Below are 20,660 nucleotides of genomic sequence, written 5' to 3'. Positions count from 1 at the left end.
TGTACACAGCGGCCCCAGCGGCTCCGAGTCCCACGCGGCTCGGCAGCCCCGGGAGAACATTCGAGGCAGCGGCGGCGTTGGAGGCCCGGGGTCCGTTCGGTATTTGAATAGCACAAAGGAACCGCCTTGGTCTGATTGGCCAGCCGAGTGGCCCCGGGGCGGGCAGCGCCTGTCACTCGGGAGGCTCTGGCTGCTCCTATTGGCTCGTCAGGTGTGGGGCGGGGCCCTAACGCCCGGCTAAATAGCTGGGGCCGGGGCCGGCCGAGGCTCATTGCTTTGGCGCCGAGCGGGGAGCACGAGCCTGCGGGTGGCGCGCGGCGCATGGTGGCGGCTCCTCTCGGAGCGCAGCCGACCCGCTGACCCGGGCTCCGTTTCCCCTACCCGGCGCGCCCCGGCGGCCGGCTGGAGGCCGAGACAGCAGCAGCCTTAACAGCAGCAGCGGCCGCGGCTGCTCCGCCGCCACCGTCTCCGCGGGAGCATGGAGTGCGCCCTGGACGCCCAGAGCCTGATCAGCATCTCCCTGCGCAAGATCCACAGCTCCCGGACCCAGCGCGGCGGCATCAAGCTGCACAAGAACCTCCTGGTGTCCTACGTGCTCCGCAACGCGCGCCAGCTCTACCTGAGCGAGCGCTACGCCGAGCTCTACCGGCGCCAGCAGCAGCAACAGCAGCAGCAACAGCAGCAGCCGCCCCACCACCAGCACCAGCACCTCGCGTACGCGGCGCCCGGCATGCCGGCCAGCGCGGCCGACTTCGGCCCGCTCCAACTTGGCGGCGGCGGGGACGCGGAGGCGCGCGAGCCGGCCGCCCGGCACCAGCTGCACCAGCTCCACCAGCTCCACCAGCTGCACCTCCAGCAGCAGCTGCACCAGCACCAGCACCCGGCGCCCAGGGGCTGCGCGGCGGCGGCGGCCGGGGCGCCCGCGGGCGGCGCGGGGGCGCTCTCGGAGCTGCCCGGGTGCGCCGCGCTCCAGCCGCCGCACGGCGCGCCCCACCGCGGGCAGCCCTTGGAGCCGCTGCAGCCGGGTCCTGCGCCGCTGCCGCCGCCCGCGCCCGCCGCGCTCTGCCCGCGGGACCCTCGCGCCTCGGCCGCCTGCTCCGCGCCCTCCGCGCCCCCAGCGGCCGCCCCTCAGGCCGCTGCTGGCGCCTCCCCGCCCGCCTCCCCGGCCCCCGCCTCCTCCCCCGGCTTCTACCGGGGCGCGTACCCGGCCCCCTCGGACTTCGGCGTGCACTGCAGCAGCCAGACCACCGTGCTGGACCTGGACACTCACGTGGTGACCACGGTGGAGAACGGCTACTTGCACCAGGACTGCTGCGCCTCCGCCCACTGCCCCTGCTGTGGCCAGGGCGCCCCAGGACCCGGCCTGGCGTCCGCCGCCGGCTGCAAGCGCAAGTATTACCCTGGCCAGGAGGAGGACGAAGACGACGAGGAGGACGCTGGCGACCTGGGAGCCGAGCCCCCCGGGGGCGCCCCGTTCGCCCCCTGCAAGCGCGCCCGCTTCGAGGACTTCTGCCCGGACTCGTCCCCGGACGCGTCCAACATCTCAAACTTGATCTCCATCTTTGGCTCGGGCTTCTCGGGGCTGGTGAGCCGACAGCCGGACTCCTCGGAGCAGCCGCCGCCGCTCAACGGGCAGCTGTGCGCCAAGCAGGCGCTCGCCAGCCTCGGCGCCTGGACTCGAGCCATTGTCGCCTTCTAGGGACCCCCGAGGGCACGGGGACCCGGGGCCCCGCGGGGCTGGGGCCAGACAAAGACTCGGCCAAGGGGCGAGAGGAGGGAACGAACGGGGCGCCTGGCCACCCGGGGCTGAGCTGAGGGCGAGCAGGGGGAGGCGGCTGATGTTTTATAAATTGTAAAATAAAAAAAAAAAAAAAAAAGAAAGAAAAGAAATCTATGATCTTGGACTTTATTTTTGCAGAGAGAAAAAGCGCCTATTTAAGTATGCTTTGTGTTTCTCCTACTCTTTTTTTTCTTTTTATTGTAGTGATTGCAGTGGTGTTTAGCGAGGAGCCAGCCACGTGAGGGAGGGCTGCTGCCCGGAGGAGGTGCCGGGCAGCCGGGGGCGAGGCAGGGCGCCCGGGCCGCCAGGGCGCGCCGGGGGCGCAGCGCAGGAGGGCGCGGGGCCCGGGACGCCGATTCCAATCAGTTGTCAGACCCGGGAAGCCCGGCGCTCGGTTCTCCCGAGTCCCTCCATGGGGTGAGGAATGGGTCTTGTGAAATCCTGAGCAAAAACAAAGGCAAACTCTCTATCTCCGAAAGGGACGTTTGGGTCACATTTCCTCTCCGGGGGCGGCCTCCAAAGTTCTCAAAATGAGAAGGCAGAAATGAAAACACTTCAACTTTTTTTTTTTTCTTTCCCGGGGCGGGTGTCTTGAACCCCTCCTCTCCCCGCCCCTCTGGCTCCGCTCTCTTCCCCTCCTCCACCCGTCTCCCGGACTCGGGGGGTGGCGCCCGGCACCCCGACACTCCCGGACACCGTTTGGGGAAGGGGTGGGGGGCGGGCACGGCGGACTACATTTCCCATCATGCCCAGCACTGCGGTCCTCACTAAACAAAAAAGGAAGTCGATTCCTTCACCTGGATCCCCGGCGGCCCCGAGGGAGGGAGGGGCCGGGACCGCCGACTGCGTTGGAGACTTTTCACTAAGTTCCCGGTCAGATGTGGTGTTTGTGTGTGTGCTTCTAAGTTGCACTGTCCTAGTTCAGGCTTCGGTTGCATTTCATGAAACCAGCATTGTTCGAGGCTGTGAGAACCCTGTCCTGTGTCTTCAGCTCGATAGATTTTGTTTAATTTAAAGCCTTTTGTTGTAAAAAGGTGGGGTTCATCTGCAGCCCCTGTGGTTCTCTGCCATCAGCTCCATGTGGACCCCAAAACAAGTTGCCAACCCTTCCTTTCTTGGCCCTTCTCCCTCATTCTTCTGTATTTTTGTGCATACTGAATTGTATATCACCGGGTAAAACTGTTCAGATGATTTGTTTAAATTTATAATCTTAATAAAAAGCCGATTATAGAGGATGGTGGTGTCTTGTTTTCAGATCGGCCCGGAGGTGGAGGGGAGGACAGAGGGAGGTAGGGAGAGACCCCTACCCCCATGCAAATCCCAGCTCTCCGGGGCCTGGGCGGGCGGGATCTGCCCACATCCGCAGGGCCGGGGGTGGGAGAGGGATTGGAAGTGCGGGATGTTGGTTGCTGGGGATGTTAGGGCTGCGCGCCTCCCCGGCCGCCTTCCCCAAAGGGCCCTGCCCCCCCCCCCCCACGGGAACGGCCGCCCCCCGGGGTCTCCCGCAGGAAGCGGAGCCTGCCTTCAACACATTTCCTGCCCGGCCTGGAGCGCGGGGCCTGGTCGGCCTCAAGTCTAAGCTCTCTGCGGCCGGGGAAAGCAGCCTAGGGACCCTGGGGGGGGCTTTCTGGGCCACCCACACTCCCCGCCCCGCGCCTCCGCCCGCTCGTCCGCACGTCTCGGGCTGCAACTTGGGGAAGTTTTTTCCTTTTCCCTTTTTTTTTTTTTTTTTAAGTTGAGTTTGTTATCACTGCTCGGTGCCACTTGGTGGTGTGCTGGCGGCGTCTCCCTCCCTCCTCGCGCCCCTCCCCTCTCCCTCCCGCCTCCCTCCCCCCCGCCTCTCTTCCCTCCCCAGTGGATGGAGGCAGGAAGGCTCCAGGCGCGCTCTCCCCTCTGACCACCTACGGAATGACCTCAGAGTGGGAGAATGTGCCAAGGCCCCGAGGAAGCTCGCGTTCTCCCCACTGGAACCAAATTCACATCTGGAGCCGCGGCTCCGGCCCGGGGGCGCGCGGGGGTGGTTCCAGCTTTACAAATAGGGGATAGGAAAGAAAGACTGAGAAAAAGAAAAAAAAAGCCAAGTGGCAGCTTGCTGTTTGTTTGACAGTGTCTCTCGGTGTCCCTCTGGCTGCTCTCCCCAGTGCTCTCGCGCTCGCTCTCTCACCCCTGCGCTCCCCTTTCCTGCGCAAGCCACCCCTCCGGACGACTGGCGCCCCCACCCCCCCCCCGCCCCCTGCTTCACGCCTCCAGCAGCGACTGGAGGGGCTGCGGCCAAGAGGCCCCACCCCAGCCTCTGAGAGGAGGACGCACGGCAGTCCCAGGGGCCCTCTCGGCTTCGGGTCCCCGTGTCGCGCGAGGCGAAGTTCTCGGGGACACTCCAGAGCGCGGGGGGCCGCGAAGGTCTGCGATGGGGGCGGGGGAAGAGAGAGACTACGGAGGCGTGAGTTACGGGGAGGAACGGCACCTCCACCCCAGCCCCCCCCACCACCACCCACCCAGGGCTGTTTTCTCGGCCTCCCACGGGAAGAGTCTGGAGCTGCTGGGGAGGGGGAACAGTGCGTCTCCCCGCTCCCCATTTTCTCCCTGCTGCACAGGGAAGTACCAGGAAAGCTGTTTGATGCACGGTTTTGCTTCAATCCACCAAGCCAGTTGCCAGAGCTCCCCCTAGCGCCACTTCCCGGGCGCTGCAGCGGCTGCGGCTGGGAGTGGGCGAGGCACAGCCGCCAGCGGCCGGGCCGCCGGGGGGGCGGGGGGCTGCTCGGCGCCCACCTGGGGCTCAGCGCCCGGGCCCGGAGGCAGTCCCGGCTGGAACGGGAGCCCCGGGCCGCGGGCGTCGCCACTCCGGGCCCGCGTCGAGGAGGGGGCACGTGGTCCAGTCGCCTTTGTTGGGAGCGCGGACCTGGGCACGGGAAGGGACCGGCCAAGGGGCTTGGGATCCCGCCCCCGCCCCCCCACGCCCCATCCGTCGCCCGGAGGCCTACGGCAGAGGAGTGCGGCTGGTAAGCTGCCAAACAAGAGCTGTGGACCCAACCGGATCCCGGGACCAGCGTTCCCCTCCCTTTTTGCCAGGTTTTCTGAGCTTCAGCAGTGCCAGGAGCCTCAAGCACATGGGGTTCTAACTGGTGGAGGGAGGCGAATGGAGGGCTCTGAGAACCCCCAGAAGGGAGGTACCCTTCCCCCCCCCCCTTATTTTTTCAGGACTCAGGCATCCACGCAAAGGGTTAATGCCCCGAGCATAATAGGCAGTGACCCAAAACACAACCCACCCGGCGATCTACATCTCACGCTAAGATATTCCTTACAAAACAGTTGCACTTGCTACTATGCTGCCCAACACGCGGGGGGGGGGGGGGGGGGGGGAACCACACCCGGCCACACTGTCCCCAACACAAGAGCTCTAAGCAGCATCTTCACTCAAACCCCCAGGGTACTGCACAGCACGCAGCATGCCCACCCAGAACATCCTGAGAGACTAATATTCCCGTGCGTAGCACAGACTGAAAGGCTGGGGGGCTGTGGAGGATGCCCGGTTATGACAGTCCCCGGGAAGGGGGAAGGGGGCAGGCAGGCAGTCCATCCAGAAGTCCACAGACCCAGATCCACAGATCTTTCTCCAGCAAAAAAAAGGCCAAGACAGACCCCACAAGAGCCCCCAGGCAGGAGTCGGGGTGCTGCTTGGGGAGGTAGGGAGACCCAGGGAGTGATGGGGTGGGGGGCTTCCAGAGCACAGCAGCTCTGGACGCCAGAACTCCAGCAAACCTCTCGCTCATTCCCCTAGGTTCCCCCCCCCCCACCACCACCACATGCAAACACACACACACACTTCCCCCAGCTCCTAGAACACCGTAGATCCTGCTGCCCTTGATACGTGGCGTAGGGTTGAGCCAGGCTCCAAGCGGCGCTCCCAGCAACATAGAGCTGCTGGGATGACAGTCCAGATCCTCAGGGAGCTCCAGGCTGCCCTCCAGAGAAGCCAGGGGCTGGGGATGCCCAGGGTTCCCAAGAGAGCCACTGTGCAGGGTGCTGAGATCTGAGTGCTTTTATGGGGAGTATGCATCCGTGTGTGTGTGTGTGTGTGTGTGTGTGTGTGTCCTGTGACTTTCTTCTCTGCACTTGAGATTCCCACTCCCCGACTACAGACCCACTTCTCACTACAGCTATAGACGGCAGCTGCTGGTTTCCCATCTCCCAGCTTTGCCACCCGACCGAGACTGTCCTCTTACTGTCATATCCCAAGCCTGTGTTCTGTCCCCAACCTGGGGCCAGGGTAGGAGGGTGGTTGGTAGCCCCCACGGGAAGCTCCTGGGCAGAGGAAGGGGCGCTCTTCTCAAGGAGGGTGGTACCCGGTGACAGACCAGAGGTGTCCAGAGAGAGGGGCTACAAGCCAAGCTAAAGGAAGCTTTTAGCTGTGGGACTTGGGAAGACCCAGGACACAGGCATGGCTGCTTCAGGGCTTGGTGACTAAGTGCAGCCAACACAGCCCTGAGGAAGGAACATTCTCCTTGTTCCTAGCTCCCAGCCAGGATAAGGAGGCTCCAGGGCCATCTGGGGCCTCCCAGGTTTGCCACTCGGGGAACCCCCAGGGGAAGGGAGGCTGCAGCCCCCAGGGCAGGGGGGCAGGGTTCTCCCAGCAGGCTCCGCGGCAGGGATAGTGACATGGGCCACCGTTGTGGGGCTGAGGGCAGCGAACAACCAGCCGCAAGGAGGCCGAACTGGAAGAACTTGGCTGGAACTCCTGTGTGGCCCTTCCAGGCACTCCCAGATACCACTGCAAAGGCTTTGAGGGGAAGCTGGGGTGATGAAGGGGTCTGGCCAGTAGGGATGGAGGGGGAAGGGCCATGCTGAGGTTATCGTACCCACCTTCAGACACAGACACGCAGCTGGTGGGGTCTGGGGACATCGTCGTCAGGGGGCGGGGTACAGGTAACATGATCTTTTCTCACATGCAGGTGAAAAAAAAGGCTGACTAGAAGCTCTAAAATACTTAAGTGATTATTACTAGGTGCGGACTTTACAGACAAACTTTGTTTGATCCTTCATACATTTCTAGATTTTCCAGATTTTCTGCAATGAGCACGTATCACTTTCATATACTTAGAAGAAAAAACTAACACTACACGTGTCGGAGAAAAATGTGACGTGACAGGTGCCGTAATCGATGTACGGACGGCATGCTACGGAGCAGAGCGGGGGGGAGCCGCTGTATTCAGCCTGTCTGAGCCAGGCTCCCCCCTGACAAACAGAACACGCACCAAAAAGCCTTGATTCACCAGAATTCGCCCTCCTGCGCTCTGTCTTTGTTAAAAGAAGCCTGAGACAAAAAACGACAGCTCATCTCGAGGATGTTGTTGAAGAGGCCTTCTGGAGGGAGCCTTGTTAATTCTCACCTCTGACCCCTGGCCCAGCTCCACCCCGTCCTACCCATCAATCATCACCGAATGATTCGCTCAGAGTTGCTAGATTACCTGGAGAGGAGGGTTGTAAGAGGCAAATGTGCTTGAGAAACATTTGCAGCAACTTAGGCCAAAGAGCACTGGACCAGGAGTCTGGAGACCGAGGGGCAGGCTCTGGGTCAGCCACAGGCTTACCTTGAGACCTGGGCTGAGTCGCTCTCCTAGCAAGCCCACATTCCCTCACCTGTAGGGATAGAGTTAAGAGGAGGGGAGTAGGGGCGCCTGGGTTGAGGCAACTTAACTTAGTCGGTTAAGTGTCCGACTTCGGCTCAGGTAGGTCATGATGTCGCGGTTCCCGAGTTCGAGCCCCACGTCGGGCTCTGTGCTAACAGCTCAGAGCCTGGAGCCTGCTTCCGATCCTGTGTCTCCCTCTCTCTCTGCCGCTCCCCTGCTCGTACTCTGTGTCTCTCTTTCTCTCAAAAGTAAATAAGACATTAAAAAAATTAAAAAAAAAAAAACCACAGCCACCTATAAGCACGGTCATCTGCCTGTTTCACTCATTCATTCAAAAAATCCATGCATTCAGTCATTCAAATATATATCGAGTACCTATAGGTGCCAGGCAGTGAAGACACAGCCGAGAACAAGACAGACAAGGGCCCTGTCCTCATGGAGCTTACATTCCAGTAGGGGAGACAGACAAGAAGCAACGAAACCAATAAACATTAAGTTACATGTTACAGAAAAATAAAACAGGGCCAGACGGGACTAGGGAGAAGGGGGCGTGGCACCACTTCCGAGTTGGTGTGACATTTGCGCTGAGACCCAGACGGGTCAGCTGGATTAGTCAGTATAGGAGAGGCTCTGCGGTGGTAACAAATCAATCCCCAAATCTCGGAGATTTGGCACAACGAAGATGGATGTCCTGACCCTGCAAAATCCCGCTAAACTGACAATTCTCCGAAGGCTGCTGTCCTCCACGAGGCGACTCAGTGATTCAGGAGTACAGAGTCCCGCAAGGGCCCTTCATCACCTCAGTCAGGAAGCGATTCCCCTCGGGGCGCCTGGGTGGCTCAGTCCGCTAACGGACCCACTTCGGCTCAGGTCGTGATCTCCTGGTTCGCAGGTTCAAGCCCCGCATCGGGCTCCGTGCAGAGCCCGCTTCGGATCCTCTGTCTCCCTCTCTCTCCGCCCCGCCCCCGCTTGCACTCTTTCCCTCTCTCTTTCAAAAATAAATAAAAAACATTAAAAAAAAAAAAAAAAAAAGGAAGTGATCTCCCTCACCTATACTCACAGCCAATTGGCCAGGATTAGTCGCACGAACTTGCCTAACCGCCAGGGGCCCGGCAAGGGCAGTGCTCTTGGGGGCCTCGGAAGGAAACGCAAGGCACAGGTGGTGGGGCACTAGAAGTCTCTACCACAGCAGCCGGACAAACGACAGCGGAAGAGCAGTCCAGGAGGCAGCAGCAGCACAAAGATACACAGGAGCTACTTCGGTGTGTGGGAGGCCCAGGAAGACAGCTCGCATGGCCGAGGCAGAGGGCAAGGGGGTCAGTGGCAAGAAATGGGACCAGAAAAGAAGGCAGGGACGGGAGGATGCGGTTATGACCCACGAAGGAACTTGGAGACGTGTCTGGCACCCAGCAAGCACCCGAGAAATGGTATGATTACTGGCGTAGGAACTTCCTCCCTTTCCCCAGGTCAGTGGGGGGGAGGGGCAGAGGGAGGAGATAAACCAGTACAACCACAGTCCGGGTCAGTTTCCCTGGTCCGGACCAGTTTCCCTGGTGGCGCCGGGCAGGCTGAGGCTCCAGGCCAGTTGGAGCTCTGTCCCCCCTCCTAATGGATTGAGCCCCACAGACGCAGGCATCCAAGGACCCTCAGCAAAGAGGGACGGTGGCAGGGTTGTCCCAGGGCCGCATGAGTGTTCCTTGTGTGACATCCCCTCCCTGGAAGTTGTAATACCAGATGAGCAAAGGTGGACCAGCACACCTAAGGCCTGGCAACCGAGGGCTTCCCGAGGCCACCCCCACTGGGGACGCCCGTCTGGAGCCCAGCCTTGTGGTTCCAGTTCAGCCTCCAGAGCCACACGGGCCGGAGTGCAAACTGGGTTCTGTCACTTTCTAGGGAACAACAGGCTCTTCACTTCCCCTCTCCAACTCTCCAGTCCCCTGTCCACAAAATGAGGATGTGCATGAGAACCCACCTGTGCAGTGAGCCTTCTAGAACACCTCACCTGGTACACATAGGTCCCCGATAAGCAAGAGTTTTGATATTGTCACCACTCAGCTCTGCGCAGATAATAAGCTTTCACTGTAAGATGCAGGACAGGCTTTCTACGGACTCTTCTGACTCCGAACGAAATTGACGATCAAAGAATTCCGATGATGTATCTTTTTCCAGAGAGACCCACACTGAGATCTTTTTAACTCTGAGGCCAGGGAAGGAGGGCAGAGAGGGTGCCCCATACACTTTAAACTTTGTTGGATTTTGTGTGCGTGTGTCTTTCCATGATCGGCAGTCGTGTTTTCAAATATGCTAGTCTCCAGGAAGGTGCCTAAGTATCTTCAAGGTCTGGCTATACCCGACAGTCAACATTTACCCAAGGTGTGTTTAACAATTTCATTCAGGATGTATGCTTGGTGACTGAATGAATGGATGGATGGATGAGTGGATGGGCTATCCGTCCCATTCATTTTATTTATTTTTTTTTTCAAAAAAAATTTTTTAATGTTTCTTTTTGAGGGAGAGAGACAGAGAGACAGAACATGAGCGGAGGAGGGGCAGAGAGAAGGAGACACAGCATCTGAAGTAGGATTCAGGCTCTGAGCTCTCAGCACAGAGCCCGATTCAGGCTTCGAACTCACAGACCTTGAGATCATGACCCGAGCGAAGTCAGATACTTAACCGACTAAGCCACCCAGGCGCCCTTATTTTTAATTTTTTTATGTTTATTTATTTATTTTGAGAGAGAGAGAGAGAGAGAGAGAGCACAAGTTGGGGAGGGGCAGAGAGCGAGAGAGACAGAAAATTCCAAGCAGGCTCCATTCTGTCAGCAAAGAGCCCAATGCGGGGCTCGATCCCACAACCTGTGAGATCATGACCTGAGCTGAAATCAATCATCTGAGGCTTAACCCACTGAGCCACCCAGGCGCCCCCTAAGGAGTGGTTTAAAGGGAAAATAGTTGGTGAGAGATGGCCTGCCTTCCCCTAGCCAGGCCCTTCCCACCCCCAGTCCCCTCCATCTCTAACCCCTCCCCCTCTTGCCCCCACCCCAGTCATTTCCTGAAGTTTCTTGAACATTCCCATGCACCCTTCCCAGGTTTACTCCCCCCCCCCCACGTCCAGTCACCCTCCAGGACACCACACACACACACACACACACGCACGCACGCACACACAACCCAGGGTGGAACTTGAGGCTCTCCTTCTACACCCACATCAACCAGCCTGGGGAATGCTGGGAAGACTGAGGAATAAAGCCTCCCTTTCTCCCGAGAAAGAACTGGAGTTCTGAGACAGATAAAGGACCTGGCTGAGAACAGAAGAGGTCCTCGTGGGGAAGGCAGTTAGATCTCTGGCCTGCAGACATTCCGAATGGATGGACATCCCGTCTCTCCTTGGCCTCTCCTTCAGTTTGCTCTGGGGCGTGGGCAAGATGGCCACCGGCCAGGCCCAGCCTCACAGGCCTGTGACCAGTGTGGTCACACAGGGCCTCACGTTCAAAGGACCCCATGCTTGGGGTTTAACGCTCTGCAGCTGCTGTCTTGAAATCCATAACCATTTGTCTTTGAATCTGTGTTTTGTAAGTGACATCTGATGGGACAATGGAGCACGCGCCAAGAACTTGGAGCTTCAAGCCATGTGCTGTCCTGCCTCCTGCCACCTCCCTGCCTCCCCGGGACAGGTTCTCAGCTCCCCCTTATCCCCTGGCACCGTGGCCCCGCCTGGCCTCCCCCTCCACTGACGCCCTCCACCCGGGGTACAGGCACAGGGAGGGTGGGGGTCAGGTATCGGGGGTGTGCCAGCGGCCATCACTGCCCAGGATTGGCAGCATGCACTTGGGCACCCGTGGTAGGGGTGGCAGGGTGCCTGGGAGGGTCTGCAGTATCCCCAAGCCCAATAGCACTCCCTGAAGCAGCTTTGTGTGGTCAAGGATCTTCTTCCTCCTCCTGTAGCCCTCCCGGGACTGCCTTGTGTTTGTCTTCTCTGGCCAGCTCAAGGCACCCTCGGGGACAAGCCACGAAATAAAAAATTGTATACTTTTGGCGATTCTGCACAGGAACGAAACGCTCTGGTTTTGCATTTAAAACCGCTATTGCACAATATGGAGATGAATGGTAAAATTCATGCTAGTCATTTAAAATTTTTATTTTTCTTTACTTAGAATGACATTAAGCAGCAAACAGAAGACACCGTGACAAGTTGGGAGAGAGTCTGTAGAAGTAAAAGCGTTCTATGTACTTTCAATGGCACTTTTTCCCGCTTTTCTGGCAAAGGGCCCCGCATTTGGCTGGGCCCTACAAGGACACAGCTGGCCCTGCCACTAGCGTCCCCAGGACAACACCGTCCCAGAAGCCCGGCACAAGGGGCAGCTACCCAATAGCTCCAACAGGAAGTACCACGGATCGCACTCACCTGCACAGCCTGGGTCACATGCTCATTTCTGAGCCAATCACGGCAGATGAGGAGGCAGGAGCTCTCTGATTGGTCAGGTCTGGGCATGTGTCCATCCCTAAGACTAGGGGATTGGTCAGCCCACCTCAGTGCCTCCCAAGGGGTGCTCCATGGGGAAGAGGGATTCCATTCCCAGAGGAATGGGGACTGTCCAGCCACCAGCCCCTCCTCCCCTCAACGCTGTCCTTCCTCTACACACTCCTTATGCTTAGTTTAAAAGAACAGGGGCAGCTGGCTGGCTCAGTGGGCAGAGTGTGTGACTCGATCTCGGGACTGTGAGTTCGAACCCCACTTTGGGTGGAGAGATTACTTAAAAAACAATTTTGACGGTGCCTGGGTGGCTCAGGCGTTTGAGCGTCCGACTTCGGCTCAGGTCACGATCTCAGGGTTTGTGAGTTCAAGCCCCGCATCAGGCTCTGTGCTGACAGCTCAGAGCCTGGAGCCTGCTTCAGATTCTGTGTCTCCCTCTCCCTCTCTGCTCATCCCCTGCTTGCACTCTGTCTCTCTGTCTCTCTCTCAAAAATAAACATTTTTTAAATTAAAAAAACTGGGGGCGCCTGGGTGGCGCAGTCGGTTAAGCGTCCGACTTCAGCCAGGTCACGATCTCGCGGTCCGTGAGTTCGAGCCCCGCGTCAGGCTCTGGGCTGATGGCTCAGAGCCTGGAGCCTGTTTCAGATTCTGTGTCTCCCTCTCTCTCTGCCCCTCCCCCGTTCATGCTCTGTCTCTCTCTGTCCCAAAAATAAATAAACGTTGAAAAAAATTTTTTTTAAATTAAAAAAACTGAATTTTTTTTGGGGGGGGGACCTGGTTGGCTCAGTCAGTTCAGCATCTGACTCTTGATCTTGGATCAGGTCATGATCTCATGGCTCATGGGTTCGAGCCCCAAGTCAGGCACACACTGTCCCTGCGGAGCCTGCTTGGGATTCTTTCTTTCTCTCTCTCTCTTTCTGCCCCTCCCCAGCTCACTCTCTGTCTCTGTCTCTCTCCCTCCCTCTCTCAAAATAAATAAACTTTAAAAAAAAAAAAAAAAAGGGCTTACTCTGGACTGCTGCCCCTCCAACTCCCCCCCCTCCACCACCACACTGCCCTTGCTCTCAGTCCCTTGAACTCATTGGCTCCTGCATCTGGAGAGAACAGAGCCTCACACACGGAAGGTGCTCAATAAACTTCCATTGGCTCAACGGCCCCACTTCCTGTGGATCAGGCAGGCATGGGGAAGGCGGCTGTGAATGAACCCTGGCCTCCATCAATGAAACAGAGGAGGCCCAGGGGTGGGGTGGGGGAGGCCTCAGATGTGGAGAGGCAAGTGGGCGGTCTGTTTCCAGGAGGGGCTTCAGTGCCAGGACGGACACTTGCCCTGCGATGCAGGGTGGCATCTCTGTATTACCAAAAGCAGGGCAGCTCTCGCTCGGTGTCTTTCCTTCCCGCTTTGCCGCTCTGCCCTTTGGGATCTCCCTGAAACCCAGCCTCCTCAAGGCCAAGTTCACACAGTCGGCCTCGAGGGTGCCGTGTGAACCACAGAAGCACAAAACTCCAGAGCCTAGGACACTGGGAAGCCATCCTGCCAGGGTGGCCCTCCGTGGGGTCCCAGAGCTCCCGCATTAGAGTTGTCCGGGGAGGGACAACCCGGCACCCAGGGCTCCATCTAGCACCTGTTATCCAGAGTTTTCTAGGATTTTTCTATTCATTCACTCACTCAACAAATAGGTATTGGGCACCCACCTACGCTGGGGCAGTCACTATTCCAGGCCCTGGAGACTCACTGGTGACCACAATAAACCTGCTTCCTGCCCTCCAACCGAGCTTTACATTCTCCTCAGAGCGATGATAACCAAGTAAACAAATCAACAGTAAATTCAGATCGTGATGAGTGTCCTACAGGCAACTAGAACAGAAGGCAGGTGGGAGAAGAGCTGGCCTGGTGGAGGCTCCCTCAGCAGCAACTCAGAGAAAGCAGGGAGGGCCCCTTGGAGGTGGCGTCACTTGAGCTGAGCCCTGAGCTACCGGACAGAGCCACTGCTCACCCTGGAGCCCGAGCAGTCCCAGCAGAGGAAACAGCAGGTCCAAATGCCCTGGGGCAGGAAGGAGTTTGGCATCTTAGAGGGCCAGGGGGGGAGCAGTGTGACTGGAGCACAGGAAGTGGGGCAGAGCACAAGGACCAGAGGAGTCAGATCCCGTGGCGGATTGATCCGCCAGCAGTGAGAAGCCCACTTGAAGAATATGATGGGACTTAGAGGGCAGAGTGGAGTCAGGAGACCAGAGAGGAGGCTGCCACACCGGTCTAGTGAGAGCTGGGAGCGGCCGAGATGACACAGGGCAGGCAGGGGAGAAGCGGACAGATGTGGGTTATAATCTGGAGAGGGACCCCGCGGGGCCGGTTTGCGGGTTGACTTTGGGGAATGGAAGAGAGGCGAATGCGTGGATCTGGGGCCTGACGGTTGCTGTCCAGAGATGGGCTGCCCGGAAGTGGAGGACAATCGGGAGCCCACTGGCCATAGGCAATTTCCACGACAGAGGAGAAGTCTTTCTCTTGCCCAGCAGGAAGTGCCTCATCATGCTGACAACGTAGCTCCCGCGTCAGACAAAGTCAGGGTCCATCCTGACTCACAGGGTGAGCCGGAGACCTTGTGCGCGTCCCCTCCCCCCCGCTTCCTCATCCCTACGATGCGGGTGATGCCACTTTCTCAGCTCACCCTGGGGACTCCGTGAGGGCGCGTGGAAAGCTGTCCTGCAGGCTGACACATGGCTATGAGCCAGAACTGTCATTACTGTCCTTGCCATCCTGCCTCTTCCTTGTCTTTGTGTGGCTGGCTCTGCCTCCCGGAAAGAAATGGGGCTCTGGAAGTGGGTGCCTCTCAGATAGGGCCAGGGTCTGGGGCCGGTCCTGGAGGGATGGACGCTGATGCGGGGGGGGGGTGGGGGGGGAAGGAGGGCTCTCGGGCCGCCCTGAGTGGCGACAGCGCAAGGCAGCCAGGGCCACCCGGCAGTTTCAGGTAACGCCCAGGGAGGGGCTACGGGAGTGTGAGCTTCAACAGGAAAGAGACCAGCACCTCCCTGGCGAGCCAGTGTCTTCACCCATCAGGGTCTCATTTTCCTCCTCTGTGAAATGGGGACATAGTCGGCCCATAGTGAGGATTGAAGTGAGACATGCTTTTAAGCACTTCACACAGACACACGGGCTGGGCTCAGGAGCCACCAGCCCCAAGGCCTCTTGGGGACAGCCTGAAGGGTCAGGGTGCAGGCAGCTGCTGGGGTCTGGAGCAGTGGCAGGTGGGGACAGGGGGGGGGGGGGTAAGGAATGTGCACGGAGGACTCACCAGGCCAGCGTGGTCCAGGCCGGAGGTTGGGCCCGGGGTCAGCAGGCGGCAATGGGACGAGCCCCCCGCCCCCACCAGCTACACCTCAGAGCCTTCCTGGGGGCCCTCGACACCCACCAGCAAGCCTCCCCCACCCTGTCGTCAGGCCCGTCGTTCCCTAAACGCTCTCCCGTGTCCTTCTAAAACCTCCACGGGGAGTCGACGCCATCACCGAACTCAGTGGCGAGGATGTCCGTGCTGGGGCCCGACAGCCCGGGGGTGCGTACCTCTTGCCGAGGACGCCCTCGCCCTCTATGCCTCCGTCACTGCGACCCCGGCCATGGGTGGCTCGTGAAGACTGAATGAGCTAATGTAGGCAGAGCCCTGCACTGACTGGTTCCCCTTCAAAAGATCGTGCGGTCACCCCTGTAAGACCAAATTGATTTGTCCCCAATTTATACCTGAGGAAACTGGGGCTCCGACAGGTTAAGCCACTGGCTCAAGGTCACACAAGGGCAACAGAAGAGCTGACTCCAGAGCCCAGGCACACTTGGACCACTCCACTCCCCATCCCCGGCAGAGACCCTAGAAGAGTCTGCCCAGAGATCAGACCAACCCCCCAAAGCCCCCAAGTGGAGGTCTGAGCAGCCTGGTCCAACTGAGGCTGGACTCCGGTTATCTGGGGAAGGGGCATCTGCACTCCCACCTGCCTTGCCGGTGTCCCTTCTGAAAAGCGCCAACATAGTCCCAAGCACATGAGGAGGGAAAAGGGACTTGTCCACACCCATACCTAGAGGTCGGCACAGGTCCAGCCGGAGCGGGTGCTTGGTGTCCCGGAGCGGTGGCAGTGGATAGAGGGGAGAGCGCTGAGACCAGAGTCAAGGGCACGGCCGGCCGCCCTGTGAGGGGGGTGCACTTCCCACTTCTTTCTGCTTGCGGGGCACCGACTTCCTGCCAGTTTCTCGCTGCCAAGGTTCCGAGAGGCGAGACGCACAGATGCGAGACCGGAGAGGCTCAGAGAGGTGAAGACCTTTGTCCAAGGTCACACAGATCTGCCTGATTCCCGAGACCTCGCTGCCACTGTGTTCCCTAGAGACCCCGTCCTGTCCCGGGTCCCTGTGGTGCTGGGCACAGTGCCCTCCACACCCCCTGCTCAGAGGGCGGTGGTGGATGAAGCCGGGGCTCCGGGCTCCGCTCCTCTGCTGAGTGGGGACTCAAGCCGTAGGGCTTTGCGGTAGGGCTGCAGGCACTGGGAAAATGGAACCATTCCTCCCTTGTTTATCACCACCACAGTCCCCACTCCAGGCTGGGGACGGGAGAAGGGCACCTCGACTCTGGCGGGGGGGGGGGGTGCTCTGAGCCATACCCTGCGCTGAAAGCTCACCTCCCATCCTTTGTCCCACATATCTGAGTAGGTCCCCTCCTCCCTTCTCTCCCTCCTGCCTCTCTGCCACAGGTGCACCAGACTCCGTGCTCTTTAAGGGAAACACTTTATCAGTTTCTTTTTTTTTTTTTTTCCTACTACAAAATAGCATGTGGACACCATAGAAAGACTTAAAATTCAAAAATGAAAACCAAAAGGCAAAGCTAAAACTTACCCACAATCACTTTCTCTTTCTTTCGTGGTTCACTAACGTTTAACATTTTCAGAACTGTTTTCGGGAGCAGGAAAGGCAGTAAGGGTTTCGTGAAAACCCTCACAGCCCCACCACCCCAAAGATAAGCACCTGGAGAAACGGCCTCCCGGCCCTTTGTCCGTGTGGATGGACAGAGAGACGGATGGATCGTTGGCTTTCTCACAAAAAGGAGTTATACTTTTCCTACAGTCATTGGAGCTGTTAGTTGCCTGCTTGGCCACTAACGGGTCACAAGCGCCTCTCCCGAAGAATAGACGGAGACGCGCATCAGCTGAGGGCTCACTGTATGACTGTTCCGTCCTGCTTCTGATAATCCCCAACTGTTGGACACACGGGGCAGTTCGAATGTCTCATCAGGGCAAGTCATGATAGGATACGCTCCAGGAGGAAGGGCCCAGTCTGTCTTGCCCACTGTAGCATCCCAGCACCCGGCACACGGCTTGGGAGCAGAGAAGCCTCCAGCGACGTTTGCCAAATGAGTGAACCGACACGAGCTCAGCCCCGACCTGGGCCTCTCCGGCCCCATCTGGCCCCACGAGGTCACCGGGTCCTCAGCTGCAGCTGTCTTCAGGTTTCCCAAGGCTTCCCTCTCTCCTTTCTTTCTCGACCACCCAGACCACACCCTCCTTTCTCTCTCCTCCACGCTCTCTCTCTCCACACTTCTGCCTCGGCCCCGGGGCCCTCAAAACTGTTCTGAGGTCCCCATACCAGCCATCTGGCCTCCCTGCAACCCAGCCTCCTCTCTCCCCGCCAGACTCTCCCGGCAGCCGCGGCCCATTTCCGCACCGACGCCATCCCTCCACGGGGAAGGCTCGGACTCGTGGCGGCCGTTCCCAGATGCGTCCCAGGCCCCACAGCGTGCGGCACCCTCCTAGGGGTGCCAGGAGACAGGCCGGACATGCCAGGAACAGCGACGGTGAGTGCCGTGTGTAGGGGTAGGCCTCAGCCCCCATCAAGGAACCCCACGTAAAGAGAAGCTGTGTCTGCAAACAGTCCCTTATCACCCCACCTTCCAATTAAGTGGCTGCGCCTCTAACGTCCCCCCACCTAAAGATCTGGGGCTGCCACCGCCATACATGTAGCCCCCAGAGCCAGGGTGGGCTGAGTGCTCAGAGCGGGGACAGGCAGGTGGCCATGGGAGATGCAGGGGCCAGGGAAGGGCTCTCAAAGGAAGTTCGGCCTCAGCTGAGCTCTGAAGGATGACCACGGATTCCCAGCGGGGAACGGGGTTCTGGGAAGAGTGCCAGATCCTACTGTTCGGTGGTCCAGGGAGTCTGAGGGACAGAAAGGAGGCCAGAGCAGCTGGAACCCACAGAGCACGGAAGGAAGGGAGCTTGGGGGCTGGAGCACTGCCGGCAGGGCCCGGGACTGAGGGCTCCTGGAAGTCCCTGCAGCCCAGGCTCCCCCACCCCACCGGGACCTGGGTCTCAGCAGCCCTGCCAGGCTTGCCACCAGCCAGGTCCAGATGTCTACCCTACAGAGCTCCTCAAACTCAGCCCCCACAGCTGAGCATACCCACACCCACCCCAGCGGCGGTCCCCTGGGCCACTGAGAACTCATCCCTCTCCCTTGCCACCAGGTCTTACCTGGATCTCCCCCTTCCCAGCCCAGGGCCTCTCTCTGCCCTGCAGACGGCCTCCCACATTTCTGACCTGGGCCGAGTCCCCGGCCCCATCACTGGCACCAGCTTCTGACCCAGCACCCAAATAGCTGTCAGTTCTTCCTAAAACCCAATCTGGCTCTGTCTCTTCTCTGTCTCTGTCTCTCTGTCTCTCTCACACACACACACACACACACACACACACACACACACACACACACACAGAGGCACCAATTAAGCATCCTTCCTGGCAACTGATACCATATTTACAGGGTGCCTCCTGCACACCAGTCTCACTGGCTCAGGGATCCAGCATCGAGCGGGTCCCTGTCTTCCTGGGGCCCATCTCTACTGGCCGCGCAGACAGACGTTAAGCATACGGTTTGCTGATAATTACATGCAGTTGTGTTGTGTCGAGGGGATGTGCATTATGGGAGCCTCTTACAGAGGTTCAGAGCCCTCTGCAGACCAGCCCCCATCTGCTTTTCCAGCCCGGCCTCTTGTGACCCACACCGCCACACCTCTGCTCACAGCAGGCCCCACCGGAAGGCCCTTCGTCCTCTGCCCATCATTCAAGGCCCCATTCAAATGCCATCTCCTCCTTGGAGCCTTACCTGAGCTCCCCTTGGAGGCTCTCCTCCGGCTTCTCCCCACGGCTGGCCCAAGATCCCTCTGTTTCCCCCACTAGGTTGAAGTTTCTTTCTTTCTTTTTTTTTTTTTTTTTAAAGACTTCTTAAAGTCATCTTTACACCCATTATAGGACTCGAACTCACAACCCCAAGCTCAAGAGTCACACACTCCACTGACTAAGCCAGCCAGGTGCCTCCGTTTAGAAGTTCTTTTTTTTTTTTTTTTTTTTAAAGTTTATTGATTTATTTTGAGAGATAGCAAGCAGGGGAGGGGCAGAGAGAGGAAGAGAGAGAATCCCAAGCAGTCCCCTCTCTGTTGGTGCAGAGACCCACACGGGGCTCGAACACCCGAACCATCAGATCGTGACCTGGGCCAAAGAAATCGAGAGCTGGACGTTTGACCGACTGAGCCACCCAGGCACCCCTGGAAGTTTCCTAAAGGGAAGAATCTTGCCTTTTTCATCTCCACATTCCTGCAAATGCCATGTATTCAGCATGTGCTTACTGCTTGTTAAACTCAAGAACATGTCGCCTGACTTGGGTGCAGGTCTAGGGCACACCTTTGCTCTCCTTCCAACCGCAGCTCCTGCCAGGGGTTCTGCTAGCGACAACCCCCACCCACCCCCATGACCACGGCCTGGCTTCGGCCCCCTGTGAGCCAGGAACACAGTTGCAGAGTTCAACGTGTTCTCTGGGGCCTCTCTGGCCCAGAATGGGGGGCAGGCGACACCTCCACCCCCAGCTCTGGGAGCCAGCCCCACTCAGGCTCCCTTCAAGCCCGCTGACCCTCACGGGGGGGGACAGAAATGCAGCCGTCTTCCGCTGAGCGCCCGTCCCGTCACCCAGGTCCTGGGTGGGCTTCCCCACCCTGCACTGAAGATCCTGCCCACGTGCTCAGTGTCCAGCTATACCCCACACACCCCATCTCCCGCCCATCCCACCCCACGGATGGCCTTGCTCACACTTCCTTGCAGAAGTGAATCTGGAACAACACGGGAGTCGGGGAGAGGGTCTGCCTTCCCTCTGATAAGGGACAAGCAGCCTGGCACCTTTTCAAGGCCCTCACTGCCGTCAGCCTCCCTCTCCCGGACCATTTCCAGCACGTGAGGGACACGGAGCACAAACCGGCCTGATGATCCTCCTCCCGCAAAGCCTTCCCAGACGTCCAGCCCCCGCCCTCTTTCCCCACCTCTGCTCCCTTTCCGACAAAACTCCGCGAGAGGGGAGTGAGGTGTTGCGTGTGGCTCGGCAACCAGACCATCCAGCTCCACGCTCTTCCTTCCAGGCTGGTGGGCTCGGACCGGGGACCCCACCTCCGTGCTTCCGTGAGCCCCTCGCGGGGCCTCGTGGGGACGCGGAAGCAGTGGCTCCTCCTCGTCTGATTCCCATTCCCTCCCCAGCCCTCTTCGACCCGCCACCCACCCCACTGAAGCAGCCCTGAGCGAGGCACAAAGACCCAGGGCCCATTCTGTCCTCTCAGCCGCGTGCCCAGGGCTCTGACCTTCGGGGTCTCCCACCCCCCATGCCCAGAACCAGCCAGCCCTTTTTTCTCGCCTTCACCCCCACTCCTGCCCTGGTGACCCGGGGCGGGGGATCCATTGCGTGCTGGCCACGCCCTAGCCTGTTTCAGCAGCTGGACCGGCCCCCA

The 20,660-nt window shown here is 59.1% G+C and overlaps 1 protein-coding gene across 1 annotated transcript; it reads left to right on the top strand.

Moving 5' to 3' along the window:
- The first annotated feature begins 284 nt into the window (after positions 1-284).
- IER5L (immediate early response 5 like) lies at positions 285-3,013 on the top strand. The gene has a single exon (XM_030294027.1). It carries the CDS (start codon positions 479-481, stop codon positions 1,697-1,699), a length of 1,221 nt encoding a protein of 406 aa, XP_030149887.1. The 5' UTR covers positions 285-478; the 3' UTR covers positions 1,700-3,013.
- The last annotated feature ends 17,647 nt before the right edge of the window (positions 3,014-20,660 follow it).

Source organism: Lynx canadensis, chromosome D4 (genome assembly GCF_007474595.2).
Source record: "Lynx canadensis isolate LIC74 chromosome D4, mLynCan4.pri.v2, whole genome shotgun sequence".
Lineage (NCBI taxonomy): Eukaryota > Metazoa > Chordata > Mammalia > Carnivora > Felidae > Lynx > Lynx canadensis.
Note: the sequence above shows the minus strand (reverse complement) of the source record. Positions and strands in the feature narration are given on the sequence as shown.